The sequence below is a fragment of the Chionomys nivalis genome, chromosome 9, assembly GCF_950005125.1.
Source record: "Chionomys nivalis chromosome 9, mChiNiv1.1, whole genome shotgun sequence".
NCBI lineage: Eukaryota > Metazoa > Chordata > Mammalia > Rodentia > Cricetidae > Chionomys > Chionomys nivalis.
In genome coordinates this window covers 22,462,420-22,490,000 of record NC_080094.1, presented here as the reverse complement: position 1 = coordinate 22,490,000, position 27,581 = coordinate 22,462,420, and the positions used below count along the sequence as shown (strand labels likewise).

General features: G+C 52.1%; 2 protein-coding genes across 5 annotated transcripts in view; one reads left to right on the top strand and one right to left on the bottom strand.

Moving 5' to 3' along the window:
* Positions 1–18,255, top strand: part of Myh7b (myosin heavy chain 7B) — a 23,831-nt gene extending 5,576 nt beyond the window's left edge. Inside the window, exons 7-41 of one of the 3 annotated variants that reach the window (XM_057781937.1) lie at positions 511–534; positions 652–744; positions 840–903; positions 1,581–1,679; positions 2,835–2,938; positions 3,121–3,259; positions 3,535–3,653; positions 3,730–3,879; positions 4,088–4,258; positions 5,680–5,859; positions 5,948–6,080; positions 6,165–6,241; positions 6,622–6,709; positions 6,819–6,936; positions 9,235–9,358; positions 9,445–9,581; positions 10,439–10,694; positions 11,594–11,836; positions 12,528–12,704; positions 12,799–12,944; positions 13,176–13,266; positions 13,340–13,729; positions 14,334–14,460; positions 14,554–14,672; positions 14,757–14,953; positions 15,088–15,437; positions 15,572–15,696; positions 15,811–15,926; positions 16,260–16,656; positions 16,738–16,863; positions 16,954–17,124; positions 17,205–17,309; positions 17,392–17,487; positions 17,903–18,040; positions 18,113–18,255. In XM_057781937.1, coding sequence (XP_057637920.1) covers positions 511–534; positions 652–744; positions 840–903; positions 1,581–1,679; positions 2,835–2,938; positions 3,121–3,259; positions 3,535–3,653; positions 3,730–3,879; positions 4,088–4,258; positions 5,680–5,859; positions 5,948–6,080; positions 6,165–6,241; positions 6,622–6,709; positions 6,819–6,936; positions 9,235–9,358; positions 9,445–9,581; positions 10,439–10,694; positions 11,594–11,836; positions 12,528–12,704; positions 12,799–12,944; positions 13,176–13,266; positions 13,340–13,729; positions 14,334–14,460; positions 14,554–14,672; positions 14,757–14,953; positions 15,088–15,437; positions 15,572–15,696; positions 15,811–15,926; positions 16,260–16,656; positions 16,738–16,863; positions 16,954–17,124; positions 17,205–17,309; positions 17,392–17,487; positions 17,903–18,040; positions 18,113–18,124 — 5,202 coding nt within the window. In that variant the 3' untranslated portion in view covers positions 18,125–18,255. Of the gene's footprint in view, positions 1–510; positions 535–651; positions 745–839; positions 904–1,580; positions 1,680–2,834; positions 2,939–3,120; positions 3,260–3,534; positions 3,654–3,729; positions 3,880–4,087; positions 4,259–5,679; positions 5,860–5,947; positions 6,081–6,164; positions 6,242–6,621; positions 6,710–6,818; positions 6,937–9,234; positions 9,359–9,444; positions 9,582–10,438; positions 10,695–11,593; positions 11,837–12,527; positions 12,705–12,798; positions 12,945–13,175; positions 13,267–13,339; positions 13,730–14,333; positions 14,461–14,553; positions 14,673–14,756; positions 14,954–15,087; positions 15,438–15,571; positions 15,697–15,810; positions 15,927–16,259; positions 16,657–16,737; positions 16,864–16,953; positions 17,125–17,204; positions 17,310–17,391; positions 17,488–17,902 lie in introns of all 3 variants that reach the window. The other 2 variants (XM_057781939.1, XM_057781938.1) reach the window with 2 other exon arrangements.
* Positions 18,256–18,323: 68 nt separating this feature from the next.
* The window catches only part of Trpc4ap (transient receptor potential cation channel subfamily C member 4 associated protein), a 63,369-nt gene continuing 54,111 nt past the window's right edge, over positions 18,324–27,581 (bottom strand). The window contains exons 15-19 of one of the 2 annotated variants that reach the window (XM_057781941.1): positions 27,368–27,508; positions 26,984–27,092; positions 20,259–20,371; positions 19,327–19,533; positions 18,324–19,159 (exon numbers count right to left, since the gene is read on the bottom strand). In XM_057781941.1, the coding sequence (XP_057637924.1) occupies positions 19,022–19,159; positions 19,327–19,533; positions 20,259–20,371; positions 26,984–27,092; positions 27,368–27,508 (708 nt within the window). In that variant the 3' untranslated portion in view covers positions 18,324–19,021. The remainder of the gene's footprint in view (positions 19,160–19,326; positions 19,534–20,258; positions 20,372–26,983; positions 27,093–27,367; positions 27,509–27,581) is intronic. The other variant, XM_057781940.1, reaches the window with a different exon arrangement.

Sequence of the window (27,581 nt, the reverse complement as noted above, 5' to 3'; positions counted from 1 at the left end):
GCTGGCACGGCCATTTGGAATATCAGTCTATACACAACGCTGAAGACACAGGCAACACAGTACAGAAAATACGTAGAAGGGCTTCCGGGAGGTTAGGGTAGGAAGGCTCAGAGTAGGAAGAAGTCTCTGCTGTCTCAGAGATCAGGAAGGTCCTCTCAGAGAGGAGGGCTTTGGCAGGCCTCTGAGGGGAGAATACTTCAGTCAGGTGTCTTGTGTGGATGTGGATAACGAAGAGGTTCCTGAGAATCAAGAGACAGGTTCTACCTCAGTACACGAGACCCTAGTGCCGCCCTGTCTCAAGCCCTATGGCCATGCATGCTTCCCTGTCTAGCATCTCTCAGTTAATCACCCCAGGAAAGCTAGGTGTCCAGAGTAGGGCAGGGCAGGATGTTACGTTTGGCATTACTAAATATGTAGGCAACTAACAACACTGCCCCATTAATCATGTCCTGATGCCCCACCCCTTCTGGAGAGACCCCACATCCTCTGACATTTTCCTTCTCCCCGCAGCAATTTCTGGCAACAAAGACTGGGGTAAGTAAGGGCCAGCTGTGGGGCAGACAACATTTTTGGGGTCCTGGGGATGCCCACCTCTCCTTACAACCCGAGACCCCATGGGCTGCCCTGGCCCCTCATTCCTGCTACCACCAGGGCACCCTCGAGGATCAAATCATCGAGGCTAACCCTGCCATGGAGGCTTTTGGCAACGCCAAGACTCTGAGGAACGACAACTCCTCCCGCTTTGTGAGTTGGCTGGGGGTGGAGAAGGGTCAGTATCCAGGAGGGCCGTGGTGGTGGGAACCAACAGGGCTGAAGGTGGCACGGTCCTTCTGCTGCAGGGCAAGTTCATCCGCATCCACTTTGGTCCCACGGGGAAGCTGGCCTCTGCGGACATTGACAGCTGTGAGTCCGGGAATGGGCAGGGCAGGTGTGGGAGGAGGGACAGAGGCTGAACTGATCACATCCGTTGGCTTCCGTCTGCTCTGGAGTTTCTCTCCATCCTCAGCCAGGTCCCACTGTGTCCTTCCCACCCATCACAGTGACCTGCTGGTCTCTACTCTCCTGCTCTGTCAGTCAGTCTATGGTCTGAAGTCGGTCGTGTCCTGTCCCTGCCTCAAAACCTTCTCTAGGAGCTGGGGAGAGGACTCGTGGGTGAAGTACTTGCTGTGCGAGTACAAGGACCAAAGTTCAGATCCCCAGCTCCCATGTAAATGCTGAGTGGGTGTGGTAGCCCACTTGAGATTCCAGCCCTTGGGAGGCAGAGACAGGAAGTCTTAGAGCAAACTGGATAGTAAGAGCTGCATGGCTGAGCTCTGGGTTCAACTGAGAGACTTCTGCCTCAGTATGTAAGGTTGGAAGTGATGGGAAAAGACACCAGAAACTCCCACAGAGGCAGACACAAGTTCCACACAGTGACACAACCCTGGGGAGACATTCTCTCAGTGTGTGCTGGTCTGTGCACAGACACAGGCACCTCCACACATCGCCTGCCCCTTGTGGCTGCTGCCTTCCAACCCTCCCTACACCACACGGGCTCTGGGGAGGTAAGGAGATAGCAGGCCAACATTCGTTTTCTGCAGATCTTCTGGAAAAGTCACGAGTGATCTTCCAGCTGCCTGGTGAGCGTGGCTACCATGTCTACTACCAAATCCTCTCGGGGAAGAAGCCAGAGCTTCAGGGTGAGAGTCAGGATGGAAAATAAAACCCAAAAATGGCTCCCATCAGGCCAGGCCCTGGGATGGCCATTCACCCTCTATGCAGAGGTGTGGGCTACCTCCACTTTCTTGGAGGCTCACAGCCTGTCTGTGCCTCTCCCCAGTTCTTCCTGCTGCTTTTTATTACCATGGAACCCTCTTTGTAAATCTTTCGTTGGTGGTTGTTGTTATTGAGGGGTCGTGGTGGTGGTAGGGAGGGGGATATGGGTATTCCTGTGGTAGGGGACAGGCCTCTTAATGCCATTGTCCTACCAAGGTTGCCGCTGCTCCTGCCATCCTGAGACTAGAACCCCCACCCAGCGCCAAGGGAATCCAGTGCCAATCAATAGCCACTTTCACTTTCGCAAGCCCTTTGAAGGCAAAATCTGGTCCTCCTTTTGCCCCAGTATCAACTCAGGATCTGGGCTAGAGGGATGAGTGTGAAGAGCGGTCAAAGGATGAATGAGACTTACGGACTAAGGTCCATCTCCGGAGGACCGGAAAGAGACACACGCCCAGACATGCACATGCAGTTCAGAGCTGAAAAGGGGCTGAACTTGGTGGTACACAACTTTAATCCCAGCATTCAGGAAGCAGAGGTAGATGGATCTCTGTGAGTTTGACGCTAGCCTCATCTACATTGTAAGTTCTAACCAGGTATATGTGAAACCTTGTTTCAACAAAACAAAGTAAATGCGTAAACAAATAAAATAAGAACCTGAAGGAGCTGAGTAACTCATGGTAGAGAGTGCTTATCCAGGAGGTACAGAGTCCTGGGTTCCATCCTCAGTCTCACCCCACCATCCACCCTGCTACACACAGACACACACACACACACACATACACACACACCTGTGAAAAAAAAAGCGGCCAGGGGGCCATGCCTGTAATTCCTGTCCTCAGAAGCTGAGACTGGAGGATTTTGAGTTTGTGGCCAGCTTAGGCTACAAATAATCTGTCTTAAAAAACTAAAAATAAGTAATAAAATAAATCAAAAGTCACACAGAAGCCCTGGGAGGAAATCTAGACTTGGGGACAGAGTCTCCCCACCCCCGGGCCTCAGGATGGAATGGAGAGAGAAGGCAGCCTGTGAACTCTGCCTCTCCGCCTGACTCACCCTTTGGGGTGTCTTGTCCCCAGATATGCTGCTTCTGTCTATGAACCCCTACGACTACCACTTCTGCAGCCAGGGGGTCACCACCGTGGATAACATGGATGACGGGGAGGAACTTATCGCCACTGATGTATGTATGGGGGAATGAGGGGTGGGAAGTGGTGCCAAGCTGGGTTCCCGTGTGTGTGTGAGTGCGTGTGTGTGTGTGTGTGAACATATGCACTTGGTAGAGACTAGGAAATATGACCGGAGTGACAGCGCTTGGCTAGACCCTCAAGGACCTGTACTTCTCTGAACCTGCCCCCACCTCAGCACGCGATGGATATCCTGGGCTTCAGTGTAGATGAGAAATGTACCTGCTATAAGATCGTGGGTGCCCTCCTGCACTTTGGCAACATGAAATTCAAACAGAAGCAGAGAGAGGAGCAGGCTGAGGCAGACGGCACTGAGAGTAAGGGCCTCTAATCCCACTGACCTGGTCTTTTCCCTGGACACCTTGTTCTGTACATGGTCATCAATCCTGGTCCATGAACTTTGACCTCAGTGTTCTCTGTTCCTGTCTAAACTCTAGACCCTCCTGAGGGTGACAGTGTGCCAGCCCCGATTCCTCCCAACTTTCCTCTTTGAACCCCATGCTGTGACAACAGACCCCTCCCTCCGTCCCCCAGTGCCCACATCATTCACCTTCCTCTTCCTCTTCCTCATCCCAGACATGTTCCCTGCCAGGTGCTGACAAGGCTGCCTACCTAATGGGGGTCAGCAGTGGAGACCTCCTCAAAGGTCTTCTGCACCCTCGGGTTCGTGTGGGAAATGAGTACGTGACCAAGGGCCAGAGTGTGGAGCAGGTGAGATGCCTGCAGACTGAGGCTCACCCAGCGACAGCTGAGGCAGGGTCCCAATTCTGCCTTCCTGCATCCACAGGTGGTATTTGCTGTGGGGGCCCTGGCCAAGGCCACCTATGACCGACTGTTCCGGTGGTTGGTGTCCCGGATCAATCAGACCCTGGACACAAAGTTGCCCCGACAGTTCTTCATTGGAGTCCTGGACATCGCTGGCTTTGAGATCTTTGAGGTGGGAGCAGCTCTGAAACACAGGCATTGCTCTGAGGCAGAGGCCGATGGGCGGGTGAGGAGAAACCACACCCCTGCTTCCCCATGGCCTCCCCCTGTCCCATCACCCCTGCTTCCCCATGGCCTCCCCCGTCCCATCACCCCTGCTTCCCCATGGCCTCCCCTGTCCCATCCACAAGGAGCCTGCTGACGGGCACTCTCCCTGGTAGTTCAACAGCTTCGAGCAGCTGTGCATCAACTTCACCAACGAGAAGCTGCAGCAGTTCTTCAACCAGCACATGTTCGTGCTGGAGCAGGAGGAGTACAAGAAGGAAGGCATTGAGTGGACGTTCATCGACTTTGGCATGGACCTGCAGCCTTGCATCGACCTCATTGAGAAGGTCGGGTCAGAAGGGCTCAAGTGTGCATGCCCGTGTGCCTGTGTGCACGTCAACTGTGTACCAACATGTGGTTGCGACTGAAGCATGTGCAGGAGTGTGAATGTGGTCGCGTGGCTGTGCTCATAGGTGTGAGGACATTTGGGTATAGGTGACTAGGGTCATACGGGACCTAAGGACGGCTCTGCCATTCACCAGGCCCGGTGCAGAACTGACCTAAGTGGAGTCTCCTATGTTTACTGGATTGGAACACATTGTAAATGCTTCCCCACTGCACAAAGAATGAAAAAATGAATTGGCAACATTGGAAATAAAGCACTGGGGGCGGGTGTTTCTCTTTGAGCCTCGCACAGCCTGTGCTGTAACCTTGAGCTACTCCAGAGGCTTTGCCCAGGGCACGTGAGTCCCTTTGTTTTATCATTACATGCATTGATTTGCTTCATGTATTTGTGTTGGTCAGCTTGTGCGATGGTGTGTATGTGTGTGTGTGTGTGTGTGTGTGTGTGTGTATGTGTGTGTGTGGGGGGGGACTGGTCAGAGGACAGCTCAGGAGTCACCTTTCTCCTTCCACCACACGGGTCCTGGGGAGCAAACCCAGGCTATCAGGCTTGGTGACACGGGTCTTACGTGCCGAACTGGCGAGATGGTTCAGTGGTCCAGCTCGGCACATATGTTCTTTATGGACACGGTCCCAGTTTGTAGTAAGGTTTTCCTCTGAACATGAATTTTCAATGCTGTGAAGAAGCCAGAATAGGCCACGCAACAGGTGACTCTGAGATAGTCTCTGGCTGGTGGGCTTTACGAGGTTGGTTTGTGTGTGTGTGTTTTGGGGGATCAGTATTGAAGTGAAATCATTTTTCCATTCGGTTAAGAAATGAAGGTTCAGTGCTGGAGAGAGGGCTCAGTGGTTACGAGCACTTGCTGCTCTTGTGGAGGATCTGGTCACTTCCCAACAGCGACATAAAGTCACTCATAACTGCATGTAACTCCACTCTGAAGGGATCCAAGTCCCTCAGGCCTCCACAGGCACATAAACTCATGCAGGCACACACATGTACACACAGATAAACAAATGCTTATTTTGAAAAGCATAGGTTTAGTAAACACAGGATCCCTAATTCCATTGAGTGTGGGGACCAAGATGCAGAGTTAGTTGACCTTAAAAACCTCAAACCTAGTGTGTACAAGGGAGCCATGGAACCCAGAGATGCCTGGCTGGTCTGCACACGTAGGCAAAGAGGGAGACTAAAAGTCAAGCCACAAACTCTTCTCTGCTAGAAGGTGGACTCCTGGGTATGGGGCTCGGCCCTGCAGATGGCTGGGTTAACGATCTGAAACAACTCCCAGGTGGGGCTAGTCTGGAGAATGAGAGTCTAAGGCCAGCCAGCATGGTCTGGCCCTTCAATCTTGCTCCCTGTCCCCAGCCTCTGGGCATTCTGTCCATCCTGGAGGAGGAGTGCATGTTCCCCAAGGCTTCGGATGCCAGCTTCAGGGCCAAGCTCTATGACAATCACTCCGGGAAGTCACCTAACTTCCAGCAGCCTCGCCCAGACAAGAAACGCAAGTACCAGGCTCACTTTGAGGTGGTCCACTACGCAGGCGTGGTAGGTGCCCACTGAAGTCGACATCCAACCACTGTCCTCCCTCCCTTCTTGGGGTCACCACCTTGGGTAAACATTTCTCTCTCTGTAGGTACCTTATAGCATCGTGGGCTGGCTGGAGAAAAACAAGGACCCCCTCAATGAAACGGTGGTCCCCATCTTCCAAAAGTCACAGAACAGGCTCTTGGCCACCCTCTATGAAAACTATGCAGGCTCTTGCTCCAGTGAGTACTCAGCGACAATCTGGTCCTCCTGTGGATCCACAGAGCGACATTCCCTGGCATGATCAGTTCTCCTGTCTCTACTAGCTGAACCCCCCAAGTCTGGGGTGAAAGAGAAGCGTAAGAAGGCAGCATCGTTTCAGACAGTGTCTCAGCTTCACAAGGTGAGGTCCAGACAGGGCCCCAGCAGCCCTGACCCTCTGCAGCTTGCAACGGCCTCTGTGCTTCCTGCTGAGTCCCTGTGTCTTGGGTGGGCAGCTGTTAAGACTTGCAGTGATGTTTAGCTCCTCTCTACGTGAACATCACAGCAAGTCTGTGCTGCTGCCTGCCCCCATGCTGCCTGGGCAGGGCTGGGGGGAGGGGAAGCTATGGGAGCGAGCCCCGGGAAGGGCGGATGGAGTGTCATAAGGAGCAAGAGAAAAAGAACAGGTGCAGGTGCATTTGGGCCCCTCTGCTCAGTCCTCACCTGATCCCCATCCACTGCAGTATCTAATTCTGGTTCTCTGCCCCTCCCATGCCTTTTCCCCGCCCTCCCCACTCCCAGGAGAACCTCAACAAGCTCATGACCAACCTGCGGGCCACACAGCCCCACTTCGTCCGTTGCATCGTCCCTAACGAGAACAAGACTCCAGGTGGTGTCCCTGGGCTGGTCGGGATGGGGGAACCAGAAATGCCCTCACCTTAGCCTGGGTAGGGGCCTGAAGGCATGTCCTTAGACTTCTAATCTCCTCCATAATCCAGGGGTCATGGATTCCTTCTTGGTGCTACATCAGCTACGCTGCAATGGGGTCCTGGAGGGGATCCGGATCTGTCGCCAAGGATTCCCCAACAGGCTGCTGTATGCAGACTTCAGACAGCGGTGGGTGCTGGCTGCTTCAGGGCTGCCAATGGCCTCTTTCTCCTGCTCTTAGATTAAGTGGGGCCCGAGGGGGTGGGAGGGACAAATTAGAGCCCAAGGGACAAGAGGTTCTATTCCCCGAGGAGATGCCTCCATTGTAGGAGGGGTTACGGAGAGATGCGAATAAACTTGTGGTGTATGTGGGAGGTGGAGGCTGGGGTCTTCGCTGATTACTTGGATACAGAATAAGAAAGGCTAAGCCTACAGTGACTCCCAGGTTTCAGGCCAGAGCCACTGGATCTATTGAGCCATACAACAAGATGTTTAGATTGGGTGCCTAAGGGGTTTGGGCATGCTCAGTCAGAAATACCTCCAGCAGATATCCTAGAAGAGAAAGCCAGGGACGGGGTTGGATTTATTCTGGAACTCAAGTGAAGATGTAGATTTGGGGATTGAATATGTATTTTGCGGACTGGACTCTGGGGAATGCCTGAGAGGTCGTCAGAGCCCTGTGGGGCCATCAGCTCCCTTCCCACTGACCTTGGTAGGTTCTGTTTATTAAGTTATAAGAGCACGGTCTCAGTTGCTGCCCCTTCCACAAGTAACAGGGGTCGGTTCCCTTAATAGATTAAATGTTTGTACAAATCCTGTACAGTCTGTAAATTTGGTTTTCAAATCCTTGTCAGTCTTGGAGATGGCTCCTTATCTGCAAAGACTCCAAAGGCATGAGTCTGTATCATCGCCTGTTTGTTATTCTAAAGCAGGGTATTTCTGTTTAGCCCAGGCTAGCCTCAAACTCTCAATACTCCTGGGCATGGTATCTGACACCTATAATCCCAGCAATAAGAGGCTGGAGCAGGAGGATCACCAAGGGTTTAAAGCCAGCCTGGGCTACATAGTGAGTTTCAGGGCAGCCTAGGCTACAGAATAAGACATTTCAAACCCAAAAATCAAAACAAACTCTCGGGACTTTGTGGATGACCCACTCTTGCCTTGAAGCACGAGGACCTGAGACTGGTTCCCAGAACCCACATAGAAATGCTGGGCCGGGTGTCACACTCATCCCAGTGCTGAGGAGGCAGGAGTTCTGAGACTCCAGGCCACCCAGGATGTTCTAACTGATGAGTCAGGCAGTAAGAGAGCCTGTCTCAGAGGAGGTAGGACTGCATTCATGAGGCAGCCTTGAGGCTATTGTCTGGCCGCCACATGCTTGAATGTGTGTGCCTGTGCATACAAACCTGGGCTGGAGAGCTGCTCCGTGGTTAAGAGCACTTGCTGCCCTTGCAGGGGACCTGGGCTCAGTTTCTAGCACACACGTGGTGACTTAAAACCATACAACCAGCTGTGTGTAGCAGCTCCAGGGGCTCTGGCACCTCCTTTGGTCCCCATGAGTACATACTCGTAGGCAAAATCCTCATACACAGATAATTAAGTAATTACTCTCAGTCCTCTGTCTCAGCCTCCTGAATACTGAGAGTACTGACATGTGTCATCGTGCCCAGTACCTCACTGTTGGTTGTTTTTATTGTCTGTAAAACATGGAGCAGCCCAGTGACCCACACATTTTATTTAGTGAGTTCCCTAGTGAACGGGCCTGGCCTGTCTCTGGGAATCTCCCTTCACAGCATGGCCACTGCCCATCTGTACACATGTGTGTATATGTCCAGGTAAGTGGACATGCTAGGAATCCTTGCTCCTTTTCAATAGAATTCTCTCTTAAAATTTTCTTAAATTTGTGATATGGTGTAGTATGCCATTTCTATGTTTTGCTTTTGCCTTTAAGAATTATAAAAGCCATACACGCCCTTTATAAAAACCACATCCATTTAACAACTTACTAAAATGCACTTAAGCCATCAAGCCCGATTTTTTTTTGGGGGGGGGGTTTTCGAGACAGGGTTTCTCTGTAGCTTTGGAGCCTGTCCTGGAACTCCCTTTGTAGACCAGGCTGGCCTCGAACTCACAGAGATCCGCCTGCCTCTGCCTCCCAAGTGCTGGGATTAAAGGCGTGCGCCACCACCGCCCGGCTCAAGCCCACTTTTGAGACAGGGTCAGACCCGGTAACAGGCTGGCCTCAAGGATCTCCCCACCTCTGCTTCCCAAGTGCTGGGGTTTCAGACGCATGCCACACCCCTGGCCCCAGTGCTGAGGTTTGCATAGAACGTGCCGTAGCCCCCGTACAGCAACACTTCCCCCTGCCATCTTGTGTAGCATATGATCCTTTGGAACCCTAGCACCTCTGAGATTCAGGCAATTCTTCCCATTCACTGTCAACGCCCTGCGCCCTGTGTCCATGGCAGCTTCTCCCTGATCTCCTAGGTACCGCATCCTGAACCCCAGTGCCTTCCCGGATGACACTTTTGTGGACAGCAGGAAGGCCACAGAGAAGCTGCTGGGCTCCCTGGACATCGACCACACTCAGTATCAGTTTGGTCACACCAAGGTTAGGGTGCACCCGAGTTAGGGTTGAACCTGGGTGCATTCGCTCACACTGGACAGGGGTCTCACTTGGCTGCACCCTGCCCTCAGGTGTTTTTCAAGGCTGGGCTTCTAGGCATCTTGGAAGAGCTCCGGGACCAGCGACTGGCTAAGGTGTTGACCCTGCTGCAGGCTCGCAGCCGAGGCCATCTCATGCGCCTGGAGTACCAGCGCATGCTAGGAGGAAGGTAGCCACGGGAAGAGGGATGGGCAGGAAGGGTGGGAAGGCCTGGGGTGCAGGTGTGGCCGCTGTCCCAGGGCTCACAGGGATACAAGTCTCTTCTACCCTGCCATACTACCCAGGTTGTCTCTCATGGCTGATTGGGGTGAGGTCCCCAACCTATTTTTACACCTTAAAATTGGGGTAAGAGTCAGAGAGATGGCTTGGTAGGTAAAGCCACCTGCTGCCATACCTGATAACAAGTTCAGTCCCTAGGACCCACATGGAGATCTGATCTCCACGTGTGTGCTGTGGTCCATGTGTACACATATACACACACACACCATTTTTAAAAGTTGGGGAAAGAGGGGCTGGAGAGATGGCTCAGTGGTTTAGAGCACTGCCTGCTCTTCCAAAGGTCCTGAGTTCAATTCCCGGCAACCACATGGTGGCTCACAACCATCTGTAATGAGGTCTGGTGCCCTCTTCTGGCCTGCAGACATACACACAGACAGAATATTGTATACATAATAAATAAATGTTTATTTTTTAAAAAGTTGGGGAAAGAGCAGTCTCTGCCCTTCTGCGTGTCCAGGGTGTGATCTGGAGGGTACCAGCGCTCAGTGCCTCCCAGACTCTGAACTGTGTATCTTCTTTATCGCTTGTTTGGCTAAAGTAGAGGCTGTCCTCTCAGGAGGTGGCACTCAGCTGAGAGTCAGGCAGCCTGACCACGGGGCCTGGCAGCTTAGCTGTCTTCAGACACTTGCAGAGGCCACCTGGACATTTGGAGGCCATAGGGCTGCTGGGAAGACTAGAGAGGGGGGGGGGGATATGGCACCTTGAAGGGGCAGAGCTGACTGGCTCACAGGAGGTGTCCCTCCCTAGGGATGCCCTGTTTACCATCCAGTGGAACATCCGGGCCTTCAATGCCGTCAAGAACTGGTCCTGGATGAAGCTCTTCTTCAAGATGAAGCCACTGCTGCGCTCAGCACAGGCAGAGGAGGAGCTGGCGGCACTGCGGGCCGAGCTGCGGGGGCTGCGAGGAGCACTGGCTGCTGCTGAGGCCAAGCGTCAGGAACTGGAGGAGACTCACGTCAGCGTCACTCAGGAGAAGAATGACTTGGCCCTGCAGCTGCAGGCCGTGAGTGAGAGGAGGCCGAGAGAATTCAGGGGGCTCTGACCAAATCCTCTAACCAGACATAGCCAGGGTAGCCCTGAGGGGCTCTGGGGACCTTGACCTTCCGTGTTGTCTTCCTACTCTGCAAGTACCAGAAGATGAGGCCTGTAGGCTCGATGTCTGCCCACTCTTTCCTGTCGGCCTTACCTGTCCATATGTCCTAAGGCTAAAGTTGCAGAAGAGCCTCAGCTCCACCATCCCCAACCTCCCTTAAATAAACCCTTGCTCCCTTCTCCGGTTCAGGGACACAGGAATCTGAGGCAGGTACCAGGATCCTACCCAGAGGGCAAGGGTCAAAGTCTGGAAACTCCCCAACATAGGTTTTGACTGCCAGCGCCAGGGAAGACAGTCATGATGGTTATAAAACTTCCTTTCTAGTATGGGAGGTTATGCCACAGGCAGTGTGGAAATAAGAAAGAACAGTCTCCTCCTGGGATGGCCTTTGGTGCTGCTCAGGGTAGGTGGGGCGGGGCCTGTGCCCACCCACACTTGCCCTCTGGACAAGCAAGTGGACAGCGGGGCCTGAGAGCTCAGAGGCCTCCTGGGTTGCCTGCACTGCGGCTAATGCTAATTCTTTACAGCGCCATGTCTATCCCTATGTCCAAGGCCCTGGAGAGGCCCCTACAATAGTCTCCAGGGCCCAGCAGAGCGTGGGTGCTTCAATTCTTCACCAACCAAACTGAATTGCCAACATTTGCCCCATTGGAGTTGCCTTCGGAGGATGAATGGCTTTTCTCTCTCAGGGCTGGACCTGGTGTCCCTCAGATGGCCCCTTTTACCTAGCTTACCCCAACCCTCAGGAGGGCTGGACCTGGTGTCCCCCAGATGGCGCCTCTTCCACCTGGCTTACCCCCACCCCACAGGAGCAGGACAACCTAGCGGACGCAGAGGAACGCTGCCATTTGCTGATCAAGTCCAAGGTGCAGCTTGAGGCGAAGGTGAAGGAGCTGAATGAGCGCCTGGAAGACGAGGAGGAAGTGAACGCCGACTTGGCCGCCCGCAGGCGTAAGCTGGAGGATGAATGCACAGAGCTCAAGAAGGACATCGATGACCTGGAGCTGACGCTGGCAAAGGCTGAGAAGGAGAAACAAGCCACTGAGAATAAGGTGTGGAAAGGGCCTGAGCTGGGGGCTGGCCCCGGGTCGGGCAGCTGCAGGGTCCTCTTCTGTCTCTGCTGGACCCCTGCTGGGTCACGGCCTCCTGTGAGCCTCAGTGCTTACACCTGTCAAGCCAGGGTACCAGCACTAACTCATTAGGGTGGCTGAGGATTTGGTGTGAACCGCTAAGTCACTTTGCTAAGCATACACGACCAGGCCTTGTACACAGTAAGTGCTTATTAAATGCTAGCGATTATCATCTGCCCTGGACCACAGGCTCTCTGGGGAGGCAGGTCCTCCAAACTACAAAGCCCTCTGTCACAGAGATCTATTTCCTGGTGTCTGTGGTTGCTGGTGTTGTATTGACTCTGTCATAACAGGAGGGGGAATGTAAGGCTGTTTGGTTCTCACAGGGGCTGAAGAGAAAGCCGGGACTAGGACACAGCTCACTGAATACCTGTTGATAATGTAATGACCGCCACCCATGAGTCTCTTACTCAGGGCCAGGCACTGTGCTCAGCTGTGAACGTTTACCCACGAATCCTCCTACATAGCTCGAGGAGATACGAAACCCTGGGTTGAGCAGGAACGGCAGAGGTTCAGTGTAGTGGCCTGCCCGCATCCTGCAGCTGGAAGGGGTGGCTGCTCAGACTGGCCTGTGGGGAGGAATGTCCCCACAGTGAGTCGGGCCTTGGCACAGGTGAAGAACCTCACAGAGGAGATGGCTGCACTGGATGAATCTGTGGTCCGGCTGACCAAAGAGAAGAAGGCATTACAGGAGGCTCACCAGCAGGCCCTGGGCGACCTGCAGGCCGAGGAGGACCGCGTGAGCGCACTGGCCAAAGCCAAGATCCGGCTGGAGCAGCAAGTAGAGGATGTGAGTTGTGGGTCTCTCGGGGGCTGTAGGGGGGCGGCTGTCGGGGGGCACAGTGCCTGGCCTGCTTGGGGCTGATCCCCACTCTGCCCCACAGCTGGAATGCTCCCTGGAGCAAGAGAAGAAGCTACGCATGGACACGGAGCGTGCCAAGCGAAAACTTGAAGGAGACCTGAAGTTGACACAGGAGACGGTGACGGACACCACCCAGGACAAGCACCAGCTGGAAGAGAAGCTGAAGAAGTAGGTGTGGGCTTAGCAGGGTTTCTGAGTCTGATGGGCTCTCCTTCCCTTCTGAACTCTCTCAGCCCTGTTGTTGTGGGGGAGCATACAGGGCAGGTGTGATGTCCTGCCCTCTCTGGACCAGGGCTGAGGACGGCAGATGCACAGGGCTCCTTGGGGCCTCAGGGATGGTCGTGGACAGTGGGAGAACAGTTAGGGCCAGGGCTGGCTCATCCCACCATGTACTCCCAGGAAGGATTCGGAGCTGAGCCAGCTGAACCTGCGGGTGGAAGACGAGCAGCTCCTGGGGGTCCAGCTGCAGAAGAAGATCAAGGAACTACAGGTGTGGCATGGGGAATGCGCTGGGTAGACCAGGCCTGCGTCAGAGGCTCATGGAGTTGGTACCATCTATCCAGGCGCGGGCAGAAGAGCTGGAGGAGGAGCTGGAGGCTGAGCGAGCAGCCAGGGCCCGGGTGGAAAAGCAGCGAGCAGAGGCAGCCCGAGAGCTGGAGGAGCTCAGCGAGAGGCTTGAGGAGGCTGGTGGGGCCTCAGCTGGGCAGCGTGAGGGCTGCCGCAAGCGTGAGGCTGAGCTGGGCCGGCTGCGGCGGGAGCTGGAGGAGGCGGTTCTGAGACATGAGGCTACTGTGGCTGCCCTGCGCCGCAAGCAGGCAGACGGTGCCGCGGAGCTGAGCGAGCAGGTGGATAGCCTGCAGCGGATCCGGCAGAAACTGGAAAAGGAAAAGAGTGAGCTACGCATGGAGGTGGACGACCTGGGGGCCAGTGTGGAGACTCTGGCCCGTGGCAAGGTGTGCCTCCAAACCACTTTAGACTCCACAGCCCACCCAGCCATCTGTCCGCTGGCTGCTTAGTGCCAATACTCCACAGCAGCCCTGACTTCATGACCCTTGGATGCTTACTTAACCTGGCATCTAACCCCCAGCTCCCCACCAGTCCTGACCTCTAACCCTGACTGCTCGATTTCATTCCTTGACTCCAGGGAGTTCTGATTCACACTCAAACCCCAGTCCTCCCACCCAAAAGAAGTGTGACCCCAGCTCGTGACTCCTGAATTCAGATTTACCTTCTGCCCTAACACTGTTCTTGTCCTGAACCCTAGCATCCAACTTGGACCCCCTCCCACCTCCTGAACCTAATCCTAATACCTGTTCCCAGCTGATTCCAGATACCCAAATCCTGACCCACTGACCCTGGGATGGGTTCCGAGGCTCCCAGTTTGTGCCCGCAGTAGGAACTCAGACCCTGAACCTGGAACTCAAACCTCCTTTTGATCCTTGGTCTTACACCTAGTATTCCAGCTCCCAATCCCCGGTCCCCAGCTCTGCTTGGCAGCCCCTTGGATCCTGCCCTTGGATGTACAAATTTGTCTTGCCCTCTGATTCTGTGTTCCAGGCAAGCGCAGAAAAGCTGTGCCGGACCTATGAGGATCAGCTAAGTGAGGCCAAGATCAAAGTGGAGGAGCTGCAGCGACAGCTGGCTGATGCCAGCACCCAGCGTGGGCGGTTACAGACGGAGAATGGTGAGACCTGGGTTTAGCTGGGCTATGCCAGGTAGGGGTTTAGGTGGTGCCTCTCAACCGACTGACTGGCTTGCCGGCCCCTTCCACCTCCAGGGGAGCTGGGCCGTCTGCTCGAGGAGAAGGAGTCTATGATCAGCCAGCTGAGCCGCGGGAAGACCTCAGCAGCTCAGAGTTTGGAGGAACTTCGGCGGCAGCTGGAGGAGGAGAGCAAGGTAGACTGGCGCTGGCCACTGTGAGGAAGACAGGTGGGCCCTGGGGCGGCTAGCTTGATGCTGAGGCCATGGGTGTCCCTGCAGGCAAAGGGAGCACTGGCCCATGCAGTGCAGGCTCTGCGGCACGACTGTGACCTCCTCCGGGAGCAGCATGAGGAAGAGTCGGAGGCTCAGGCCGAGCTGCAGCGGCTGCTGTCCAAAGCCAACGCTGAGGTGGCCCAGTGGAGAAGCAAGTATGAGGCAGATGCCATCCAGAGGACGGAGGAACTGGAGGAGGCCAAGTGAGTAGTTGGCATCTATCTAGACCATGACCAAGAGATTCAGGCCTGTGCCTGTTCGCACTGTATGCAGTGGTGGGGATTCTGGGGCCCTTTCCTCAGGCTCCCTAGTCCACCCTGCCTGGTGTGTGGTCCAGGAAGAAGTTAGCCCTGCGGCTGCAGGAGGCAGAAGAAGGGGTAGAGGCTGCAAATGCTAAATGCTCGTCCCTGGAGAAGGCCAAGTTGCGGCTGCAGACAGAATCAGAGGATGTGACCTTGGAGCTGGAGCGGGCCACCTCAGCCGCTGCAGCACTCGATAAGAAGCAGCGGCACTTGGAGCGGGCACTGGAGGAGAGGAGGCGGCAGGAGGAAGAGATGCAGCGGGAACTTGAGGCTGCACAGAGGGAGGCTCGAGGTCTGGGCACAGAGCTCTTTCGACTGCGGCATAGCCACGAGGAGGCGCTCGAGGCCCTGGAAACGCTCAAGCGGGAGAACAAGAATCTGCAGGGTAGGACCTGAGGCCCAGAGCACTTTAGGGCCTCTTTAGAATTGGGGTGAGCGAAGTAGCCTGGAGCAGGGCAGATGCGAGGATGAGTTCTCCCTGACGGTGAGTCCTCCCTCCACGCTCGGTTCACCCTGCAGAGGAGATCAGTGACCTCACAGACCAGGTCAGCCTCAGTGGGAAGAGCATCCAGGAACTGGAGAAAGCCAAGAAGGCGCTGGAAGGGGAGAAGAGCGAGCTGCAAGCTGCACTGGAGGAGGCTGAGGTCAGGGCTGGCCACAGGGGTGGGTGGACTCTGGTCCATGACTCCCTGGCCTTGTTGGTCTCCAGATACCTGCCCAGTGCCCTCTCCCAACACTGCCCGATCCCCCATCCCTAGGGGGCGCTGGAGCTGGAAGAGACAAAGACCCTGAGGATCCAGCTGGAGTTGTCCCAGGTCAAGGCAGAAGTGGACAGGAAGCTGGCGGAGAAGGACGAGGAGTGCACTAACCTGAGGTCTCTGGAAAGCAGTCTTGCTGTGTCTATGGTGGCACACTGGCAGGAACAGCTGCCCCTGCCACAGGATCAGGGTATTCCCATTCCAGATGTGGAATCCACAAGTCTAAAGGATGCTCGGGCCCAGAGTTCAGCCCATGTCCCCCTGGCCGCCAGTGAATGAACTCACTGTCTTTGGCAAGTCACAAGGGGCTTTAAAACAGAGAGAAGCAATTCACTTCTTCCCCAAATGGGTTCCCATCTCCATGGGTTCTTGGGCATGATGCCATAGGTAGTGCCCAGCCTACACCATTCCTGTAGTCTAAGCCTGCCCTTCATGGCATCCATTCACAGGCGCAACCAGCAGCGAGCAGTAGAGTCCCTGCAGGCCTCCCTGGATGCAGAGACTAGGGCCCGCAACGAAGCGCTGCGGCTCAAGAAGAAGATGGAGGGGGACCTCAATGACCTGGAGCTGCAGCTGGGCCATGCCACCCGTCAGGCCATGGAGGCACAGGCAGCCACTAGGCTACTGCAGGCCCAGCTCAAGGAGGAACAAGCAGGGCGTGACGAGGAGCAGCGGCTAGTTGCTGAGCTCCGTGAGCAGGGTCAGGCCCTCGAGCGCAGGGCTGCACTCCTGGCTGCTGAGCTGGAAGAGCTGCGGACGGCCCTGGAACAGGGTGAGCGCAGCCGGAGGCTGGCTGAACAGGAGCTGCTGGAGGCCACCGAGCGCCTCAACCTGCTGCATTCACAGGTGGGGATGGGTCAAAGGTGTCCTCAAGGATTGGGCTGGGGGCAGAGCCCTGCTGGCCAGCTGAGACTCTGCTCTCCTCAGAACACAGGCCTCCTGAACCAGAAAAAGAAGCTGGAAGTGGACTTGGCCCAGCTGAGTGGGGAAGTGGAAGAGGCGGTGCAGGAGAGGCGGGAAGCTGAGGAGAAGGCCAAGAAGGCCATAACTGATGTGAGGCTGGGCCAGGGTTGGGATGAGCGAGTGCAGAGCCCAAAGGGCTGCCTTCGCCCCCTCCCCACCGTGCTGCTTCCTCCCCCACAGGCAGCCATGATGGCTGAGGAGCTGAAAAAGGAGCAGGACACGAGCGCACACCTGGAACGGATGAAGAAGACACTGGAACAGACAGTGCGGGAGCTGCAGGCTCGCCTGGAGGAGGCAGAGCAGGCCGCCCTCCGCGGGGGGAAAAAGCAAGTGCAGAAGCTGGAGGCCAAGGTGTGTGCAGCCTACCAACCCTTCCTGTGGGGTGAGGCCAGGCCAGCTTGGCTAGCACATCACCCTCGACTGCCCCACAGGTGCGGGAGCTGGAGGCAGAGCTTGATGCGGAGCAGAAGAAGCATGCCGAGGCCCTCAAGGGTGTGCGCAAACACGAGCGCAGGGTCAAGGAGCTCGTATACCAGGTGGGTGATGGGGTCCATCCCAGGAGGTGGCGCTGGAGCTAACCCAGTCCGGGCAAACCCTAAGAACCATTTGCTTGCCCAGACGGAGGAGGACAGGAAGAACCTGGCTCGCATGCAGGACCTGGTGGACAAGCTGCAGAGCAAGGTCAAGAGCTACAAGCGCCAGTTTGAGGAGGCGGTGAGCACACTGGGGGCCAGGCATCTGGGTCTGCTCAAGATGCCAGTGGTGAGCTGCTTTCAACTGCAGGCCTTGCAGCCAGGCAGGCATCAGTAGCAGGCTGCACTAAGTGGGGAGGGGGGCAGTCATGCCCGCTCAACTCAGGGACGTCTATGGCTGGAACATGGATCACTGAAGCTTTAGAAGGGACCGGGGTGAACTGCTTTCTTTCTCTGTTCGGGCCTGGGGATGGCCTGATGGGCGAGTGACACACAGGCACTTCTAAAAGGACAGTTTCCACTTCAGGTCCCAGTAAAAGGAAGGCTGGTGACCGAAAGAGTGGAGGGAGGACCAGGAGAAGACAACTTCTTTCTGGTTTGGGAGCATGGTAGCCATTTGTTACCAATGGGAACCAAGGCCCTGCCTCTGCCTCTAGGAGCAGCAGGCCAGCACCAACCTGGCTAAGTATCGCAAGGCCCAGCACGAGCTGGATGATGCTGAGGAGCGAGCAGACATGGCAGAGACCCAGGCTAATAAGCTGCGGGCAAGGACCAGGGATGCCCTCGGCCCCAAGGTGAGAAGGCCTGTGTTGGGTGGTACTGAAGCTGGGCAGACATAGATAGCTCATCTCTTTTTCATCTCTCAGCATAAGGAGTGACGTCCCAGGCTCTGAAGAGGGATAACCACTGTGGTCCTGTTGTCCCTTCCCATCTTTGGCCAGCCTACCCTCCCTGGAACCCTGAATTAAACGCCATGTCTGCATAACAACCATTGTCCTTATTTCTCGGGGTCAGGGGAGCTGGGAAGAGAATCTCATGGACAAAGTCACGTCCACATCAGTTTTTAAAATAAAGTTCTTTAATAGTCTCCATTTAATGCTTTATTCGCTGTTAATAAACTGGCAACACAGGAGGAGCCAAGGATAAGCTCTCAGCCAGGCTCCTGTGTCTGGGCTCAGGCAGGCACAGGCACTCCATACCCCAAGGGATGGAGAGAAAAGACCCCCCACTTCTGGGGAACCTTCAGGATGAACACAGTGGCCAATGAGCAAAGAACCAGAGGAGCTAAAGGAAGACAAGGGAGGTGAGGAAGGAGGAGAGCTGGGCAGACCTGGGGGAAGGCAGCATTCTCCGATACCCACCCCTGTCCAGGAGCTTCTACCTGGGCCCTGAGGCCAGAGAGGCTTGGCTCACAGGGTCTGAACCTTCCTCTCCACATGGGGCTGATGGGAGGAGTTTAGACAGAGACAGTTTCCTACGTCCCCTTTCTCTGGCAGGCCAGGGCTCCAGGACTGTGAGGGAAGGGTGGGCATGGTGCCATTGTCCTTACCCTGGGGACAGTGAGGAAACAGGCTCCCCAATGGCCCAGGCCCTCACACCCAGGAGACAAGAGCTTCTAGGATGTTCCTTCCACTGAGCCTGTACCTGAAGACCTGGGGTAGACAGAGCAGTGGGGAGGCAAGAGAGGGACGGGACGGGCAGAGTGTGTGGCATTGTGCACTCATGTTCACCCACACTTGCCCCGGCCCAGCAGCTTCCCGAAGCTTGGTTCGAGGTCACTCCTCAGTGAAGTCTCTGTCTATGTCCATGTAGGGCTCCTCAATGTAGCTGACCAGGGCAGAAGGCGACTGGCGGTCTGGGTTTAACAAGATGGACACTGTCTCCTTCCAGTACGAAAAGCTGATGCAGGAGCTCTGGGTGAAGAGAGAGGGGTTAGGGAGTGCACGGAGGACTTGGGCCAGTCTGGTGCCGTACAGGAGGGCTTGGCAGCCTGTCCAGAGGGGCAACCTGAACGCCCCTGAGTGGACTTGGGTTCACACGCTACTGTCCTCCCACCGTCACTCAGGGCTGGGGCACTCACATTCTCCAGACAGGTGCTGTCCTTGTCCTTGTGCAGGTAATGCTGCTGCCAAAAGCGCAGCAGGTTGTGGAAGTTGTTGAGCAGGAAGCCAGGGTATTTCTTGCTGTGCTCCATTCGCTGTAGCAGCCGCAGGTACAGGGGCAGCCGCTCTTTCCGCCGGGCCAGCATCAGGATCACCAGGCTGGTGTTGAGGCAGCTGACGTTCTCCTGCAAGGCCAAAGGCAGCTGAACTGAGTGCAAGGCAGCAGCCTCAGGATGCCAGTGAGCCTGGACAGTCACTGGGCAGGGATGAGCGTAGCTTAGGTCTACACAGGAGTCTGACACGATTTATGGGCACCTTCCTGTCCCTATGCCCAAGTACCACCCTCCACACTGATATCAGCACTGTCTTGTCTGTATCTTGGTTTAGGTATGACTTCTTCCAGAAGCCTCCATGCCCTGCCGGAGCAGGATGCACAGGCTAGGTGCACTTATTTCACTTTAGAACTGTAACGCTGCACTAGGATGTGATTTCAGAAGCAGAGTCTTAGGCCATCTTGCTCACCAAGCATCCCAAGCCCCGGGCCTGGCAGGTGGCAACAGAAGAACCACGACTCAGAGGCCCTAGTACGACTCTCATCTCAGAAAAGCAGGTATTGCCAGTTAGTAAAGGAGCTGGGGCAAACTCGGGTCCGATTCCACAGCCAGTGTAGCCAGAGGTAGGGCAGGGTACACAGGGAAGAACACGGACTTGGAGTCAGAAGAATGCGGTGTCAATCTCATCCGTGCTTCAACTGACTCTGTGATGCCAGGTCTCCTGATCTTAGTTTTCCTGTAAACCGGGGCACTGGGCAACACCCTAAGAAGAATTACATTTCTGGAGGGGAGGCACAAACCAGTGAGATGATCTCCAATCTACTGTCCCTGACTGCTCATTGGCTGGGACGTCTTACCTGCGTTAGTGTCTGTACATGGATGATATTGATGAGACGGAAAAGGAAGGACATCTGGGTGGGCACCTGGGATATGTAGGCAAGCAGGCGGCACTCGGACAGGACCTCAGCCACTATGGAGGGAAGCACAGGTGTAGTAGCAGGTGCATCCAGGGGCAGGTCCCCCTTGCCGCTGGTTAAGTCCACTTTGGTCCTGACTCCATAGCTGGTGGCCTCTCACCACTGAAACAACTATGTCAGGGGCTGGAGAGATGCGACCCAGCTCCAGCCTCCACCTACTCCTGCACTCACACGCACACACCCACACACTCAGAGACACACTCAGAGACACATGCTGTGGAATCTGTGTTTCTGCCTAAGGTGCCTTCTGATTGGTTTAATAAAGAGCTAAATGGCCAATAGCTAGGCAGGAGAGAATAGGTGAGACTCCTGGGCAGAGAGAGAAATTGGGAGGAGGAGTCTAGGCATGTGATTTTGCCAGTAGACTCTGAGCAAGTCAGATGTGCCATACTAAGATGTAACCGAGTCAGATGGCAGAACGTGGATTAAAAAATATGGGTTAACTAAGTTGTAAGAGCTAGTTGGAGAAATAACCTAAGCTAAGGCCAAGCTTTCATAATTAATAATAAGTCTCTGGGTCATTACTTGCGAGATGGCCGTTGAAAGATAGTCTGACAAGAAACCTTGCTACATTTGGTGCCCAACATGTGGCATGTAAATTCACATAGGGTCTGAGAAAGCTGAAAAAAAAAATCTTTGAAGTAGACTCGGTGGTTGAGACCTACAGAGGCCCTGCTACCAAGCACTTGACTGAGGTTTATGAGTGACAGGTGGGAATGCTCTGGTGGCAGAAGACTAGGTGGATGCACCTGCTGTGGAATAACCCTTTCCTGCACCATGAATATGTCCCATTTTCTTTGGTTAATAAAAAGATGACAGGCCGGAAGCTGGGCAGGAAGTATAGGCAGGACAGCCAGACACAAAGGACTCTGGTAAGAAAGAGGGCAGAGTCAGAGGAGATGCCAGCCAGTCAGCCAGCTGTAGATCAAGCAGGATGTGTAAAAAAAAATGAGGTAAAAAGCTATGAGCCACTTTGCAAAGCATAAATAGAAATGGGTTAATTTAAATGTAAGAGTTAGCTAGTAACAAGCCTGAGCTCTTGGTCAAGCATTTATATTTCATATTCAGCCTCTCAGTTATTTGGGATCAGTCAGTCAGGACAGGAAACATCTGTTTACATATGGCACCCAACGTGGGGCAAGAATTTACATATAAAACCTGAAAAATCTGTAAAGAGGATTCTAAACACACAAAAATGGTATCAAACTTGGCTTTTTGGTAACCACTTTTTCTTGGGTAGGCTCTTTTTGCCTCCTTTAAGAGATGGCTTCCTGACTCAGTGCTAACAGCAAAAACCATGTGGTTCTTTTAAGAAGTCCTACTACCAAACACTTAAATGGGGTTTATGAGTAGTGGGTGGCACATTACTTGATGGCAGCATGGACTCAGAAATGTCTCAGAGTTGGGGTGGTAAATATGCCTCCAGCCAGTACCTCTACCACGAAGGAGGTACTCATGGAACAAAGGAATGGGACAGAGCCAGTGGTCAAAGCCGCCACTTTGGTCTTAGTAACACCACTTAGCAGTTGAAAGACTCATGTGGTCAGAAAAAGATAGCGATATGGAATGGTGGTGGTGGTGGTGGACGCCTTTAATCCCAGCACTTGGAAGGCAGAGTCAGGCAGATCTCTGTGAGTTCAAGGTCAGTCTGGTCTCAAAATGAGTGCCAGGACAGCCAGGGTTACACAGAGAAACCCTGTCTCAAAAAAACAAAAAGAGATATTCAGTAAAGACAGATTCAGACAAACAAACAAACCCTCTCTAAACGGTTTACAATGTGTTAAAAAATACATGTAGGATTGTGAAAGAAAAGGAAAAGGATAGAAAAGGTCCTTAAAAAAGGAGTAGGTTAATAAAATTATAACAAGCCACATAAAGATGGAAAACACAGAGAATCAGGATTACGTATATTATTGTGTTGTTTTTAAATTTTTTGGCTGCTAAAAGACCTTGGATTATGGAAGCTGCTATATCAAACCAACGCACATATTTTAAATTATCTTGACTTCAAAATTTAAATCAAAAGATATTTTATTTTGGGGGAAAGGTTGTTATTTTGTTTCTATAGGAAATAAGAGGCTGTATATTTACTCTGGGTTAAGAAAAATTGGGTTTGACCAAGGAGGAACCCCTGAAAAATCTCTGATGGGAACCGATGGCCCAGGTGATTCAACATCCAGAACAGTTTTCAAACTGCTGCTGAGATGATACAGTCTCACAAATACTCCAGTCAGGACCTGACCATAATCCTAAATTTTCTCAGGGTCCCCCAAAGATTACCAGCAACCTCAATTAGCAGTCTAGAGAACTATGCCCACATTCCCAAATAAATGTTTGTTATATTTAAGGAAGGTTGGTTAGAATTTCTTATTGGTTATAAGAAGAAAGAAGATATGACACAGAAATGATGGGGGAAAGGGTAGATTATTGAATCTACTCTAATTCAAAAAAAACAACTGCTAATCTCAAAATATTTTACATTGGTATGGATTTTAATTTATTGATACAAATGTAAAATTATTTCTGTTATCCTGTATGTATATTTCTACTCTTGCTTGGGGCATTGTGCTTATACAGCTTAAAAAATGTGCTTACGATGCTGAAGAAAGGAAATAAAATGGTCATAGACAGACTTACAGTGTTACAGATGCTTTTACCTGCTCATATACAGAGCAAAAAATCATCTTTGGCTGACTTGTGCACACGGCACACTCCATAATTGTGTCAATACATATATCACCTTTAAAAGCTTGTTTTTTCAGAAAAAAAAAAAAAAGACCAGACACCAAGGAAAACAAGTATCCCAGGTGATCCAGTCTCTCAGAATGCCTCTGCTGCAGTTTCCTCAAAATTCTGCAACCAGAACAGCTTCAAAGCTGCTAGCTGAGATGGTCCAGCCTCACACACTGCTCCAGTCAAGACTTCAGATGAGCTCTACACTGCCCCACACACAGAGACCAAACAAAACAATAATAGCCAGCTCTTCCAGGGTTTGACTGTTGTTGCAACTTTCTCAGGGTCCCCTAGAGATGCCATCACCCCCACATGACAGGAAGCAGTCTGGAGAATATGACACCCATATTCCCGAGAGGTGTGTGGATGGTTTTTGGTCATTCAATGGATTTTGGATGTTTATCATGGGGGCGGGGGAGTGGTTACAAGCTGTTGTTGGTCATGGTCAGGGAGAAAGCTGAGCAAAGGAGATTAGATTCAGGGATCTCATTCTGGAAAAGAAAAAGGGGGATATGGAAAGGATAGGAATCTACTTTAAAAAGCAACTATTAATCTCAAATATTTACATTGGTATGGATTTTGTGTATTGATACAAATTTATTTTTGTTATACTGTATATATGTTTCTACTCTTATTTAAGGTATCATACCTATGTAACTGTAAAAATGTAATCTATAATTAATAAACACAGGTTAGTAGTAAGTCATCTATAATTATCAAACTTATAGTCATGGTAGGTATATTTTCAAGGTTAAACAGAGATATATTTTAGAGAGATAGATGATATTCAAACACTTCGGAGATCTACAAAATACAGCATGTAAGATGTTTTAATAACCTAAGAATTCTCACGAAGAGTAAGACACATATGCTCTTGGCAGCACCAATTTACTTCAAAAAAGGATGATTGGTATCGAAGAACCTCCATATGGAGTTTGCTTTTATTGTGCATAAGTAGTCACTGGGCAAGAAACTGCCTGCCTTTGCCTCAACTGCTAATAGTATGCTGTCCAAACTGGACAAGCAGGACACAAAAGGTGACTGCCAAACTTTGAAGACAGGGTAGGACAGTCCTTCAAAACTCCTGCTTCACAGAGAAGCCTGTCAGATATTCTAGGCCTATAGGCTGAAGATGCATTTCCCAACATTGCAGAGAAACCTTGAATGACTGTCTGGGCAGCCAGCTGTCTCTACTGTTTCTACAGTTTTGGAAGTTGCTTGTTTTGTGTTGAAAGGGAGTGGGGCCCCTTGTTCTGGCCGCCTGGCTAGTTTACACCCAAAATAATCACACAGAAACTGTATTAATTTAAATCACTGCCTGGCCCATTATCTCTAGCCTCTTACTGGCTAACTCTCACATCTTGATTTAACCCATTTCTAATAATCTGTATATCACCACGAGGTTGTGGCTTACCGGGAAAGATTCAGCATGTCTCAGCTGGCATCTCCATGGAGGCTCTCTCACTCTACTTCCTTCCTCTCAGAATTCAGTTCTGTCTTCTCTGCCTACCTAAGTTCTGCCTTATCAGGCCAAACAGTTTCTTTATTGATTAATGAAGGAAAGCAACACATAAACAGAAGGACCTCATACACCATTTCTGCACATTCTCAGATGGTAATATATACTTCTCAGGTCTTTGATGGGCCTGAAGCTTCGATAGTTATAGTGAAATTGTCCTTGTTAGCAAATTCAGAAAATGACACTCACAAAAGAAATGTAAAGTGCATAAAGTTGAGAGACAGAGAAGCTTAAGCTGTTTATCTAAGAAGATGTTTTAAGGTCTAAAAAATATTTTTAGGATGGTAATATAAGTTCTGACAGAAAGAGGAACTTGTCTCTTGAGGAAGAGACCTGGTCAGTCATCCTCATCAATTCAGACCATGAAACCCAATATGGACAAGTTCAACAGAGCCGCCATATACGCTTCAGCATTGCCAGGGCATAAATGTCATTCATTTTTGATTCAATACATGTTATGACAGAAAACAGTTTAGGTATAAAACTTTGGACTCCCTAAGATAGGATAGATAATACAGTAACACAGTACTTTCTCTGAATTTGCCAAATGCAGACGGACTGGACCTCGCGAATGTGATTCTCATCTGATATCTGTTCTTACTGTATACAGTTTTACTATGTTAGAGTTAAAACCTTTCCTTTTTTATTTAGACAAAAAGGGAAAAATGTTGCAGAATATTTATTTACACTGTAGAGATGTGTTTCTGCCTAAGGCTCCTTCTGATTGGTCAAATAAAGAGGTAATAAAGAAGTAAATGGCCAATACCTAGGCAGGAGAGAATAGGCGGGACTTCCAGGCAAAGAGAGAGAAACTGGGAGCAGGAATCTAGGCACACAATTTCACCAGCAGACTTGGAGAAAGCCAAAAGTGCCTTATTAAGAGGTCACAGAGTCATGTGGCAGAATGTAGATCAAAAAAAAATATATGAATTAAGTTATAAGAGCTAGTTGGGAAACAGCCTAAGCTAAGGTCAAGCTTTTATAATTAATAATAAGTCTCAGGATCATTTGAGAGATGGTGGTCCAAATACAGTCTGACAAGAAAGCTTGCTACATACACATAATTAAAAATAAATCAACGACAAAAGCCTGCAACAACAGGATCAATCTGCAACCGTTTTGTTATAAGGCTAAACCAAATCTCAGCGATCCCACTGGTGCTTCAGAACCATGCTCAGGAAGTGGCCCTCCTGCAGCTCCCTCCCAGTTTGTCACCAGCTCCAGTTCCTAGGTATGCTCCTTCTCAGGAAGACAGGACGAAAATGACCATAAAGAAACACAGCAAGCCTGGGAAGATGGTCCGCTGGGTAAAGCACTGCTACACAGTGTGAGGTTCAGAGCTTGGATTTCTGGAACCCATGTGAAAACCCAGTGTGGCAGCATACGTATTAAAACCCCAGAGCTGGGGGACACAGATGAGGGCAGATCCCTGAGGCTCACTGGCCAGCCAGCCTAGCTGAATCTACAAGTTCCAGCTTCAGTGGGAGACTCTGCTCAAAAATTAAAGGAGGAAAAAAAGAGAACTGATGTCAACCTCTGGCCTCCACATGTGTGTATACATATGTGCACATACCCACACAGATATAAATCTCTCTCTCTCTCTCTCTCTCTCTCTCTCTCTCTCTCTCTCTCTCACACACACACACACACACACACACATGCACGCACACGCAGAAACAGTCAGATTTGAACCACTTTCCAGAACTTCTAGCGAGGCTGACTGGTTTGTACAGCTCTCGCACGCCTATGTTCACTGCCTCAGTCCAGACGCAAAGAGCGCTGAGCAAATGACCTACCAGACTACTGGGAAGGTCACCCATGCCTGATTGCACTAAAGTCCATGTGACCAATCTCCTAAGAGACCCTTCTGCTTTAGAAGAAACAGGAGGTAAATGGTCTAATTAACCCTGACCAGGATAGTTTTTACCACCAATGATAATGATGAGGGACACTGTCCTTTTTAAAAGTATCCTAAGAAACTGGTGCCACAAACCTCATAGGAAAAAAGGCATGTATGTACACATATGTTTAGCTACACACAATTCTAGGTGAGGTCTGACACCCCACCCACCACAGCCGCACACTAAGTCCTGTTCTGGAAACAGAATGAAGAGACCCAGCACACTGCTGACTGTCGGTCCAGAGAAAGGTGGCTTTTTCATTTACTAACATGTTGTGATTGTTCATTAAAGAATGATCATGGAGAAGTCAACACAGCTGAGCCAAGACCACCACTTGACCCCACCTCAGGCACAGAGATATCTGGGCAAGAAATTCAGCAGTTCCTGGCTGGAGGCCAGGTGCCTGGCAGGCATACTTGCACCCTCTTGTCTCGGCGCCGTGGTTGCCTCACCTTTCATGTCCACCTGGTTCTCAAATCGGTCCAGTGACAGAGTGACACAGCGCACCAGCATGTTGGAGTCCACCAGCGAGCTGTTGACCTGCTTCAGGAACACCTGGAACTGGAGCAGAAATGACACTCACTGGCTGGGGCTGCTGGCCAGGGGCCACTGATCTGCCCCAGCCCCACTACTCTGCCGGTAAGATACACTAAGTGGCCTGCTGTCCCTGGGGGGCTGCTAGGATGCTGTAACCCAGCCAAAGTTTTCAACCTAACATTCTTAGGGTCCGGCTCAAAGCATGAGAGAGTGGGTGTAGTGAACATCTGCTCATTGCCCGTTGGACCCCAGACAACCAATGCTGCAGCAAACACCACGGAGCCCTGGGCGGGCCTTACCTTTGCATCAGTGTTGATATATTTATTGAATCTCTTGAATGCGTCGACGTTGAACTTCATCAGCTCTCCCAGGAGATCAAAGTAGCTCTGGAGTACATCTCTCGACTTGCACTCACTGTCCACAATGCAGTATAAGATGTGCTGGGGTGAGCAGGGGACAGGGTAAGGGTGTGCATGGGGCTGCTCCTGCCTGTTTGCCACTCAGGCCTGGCCT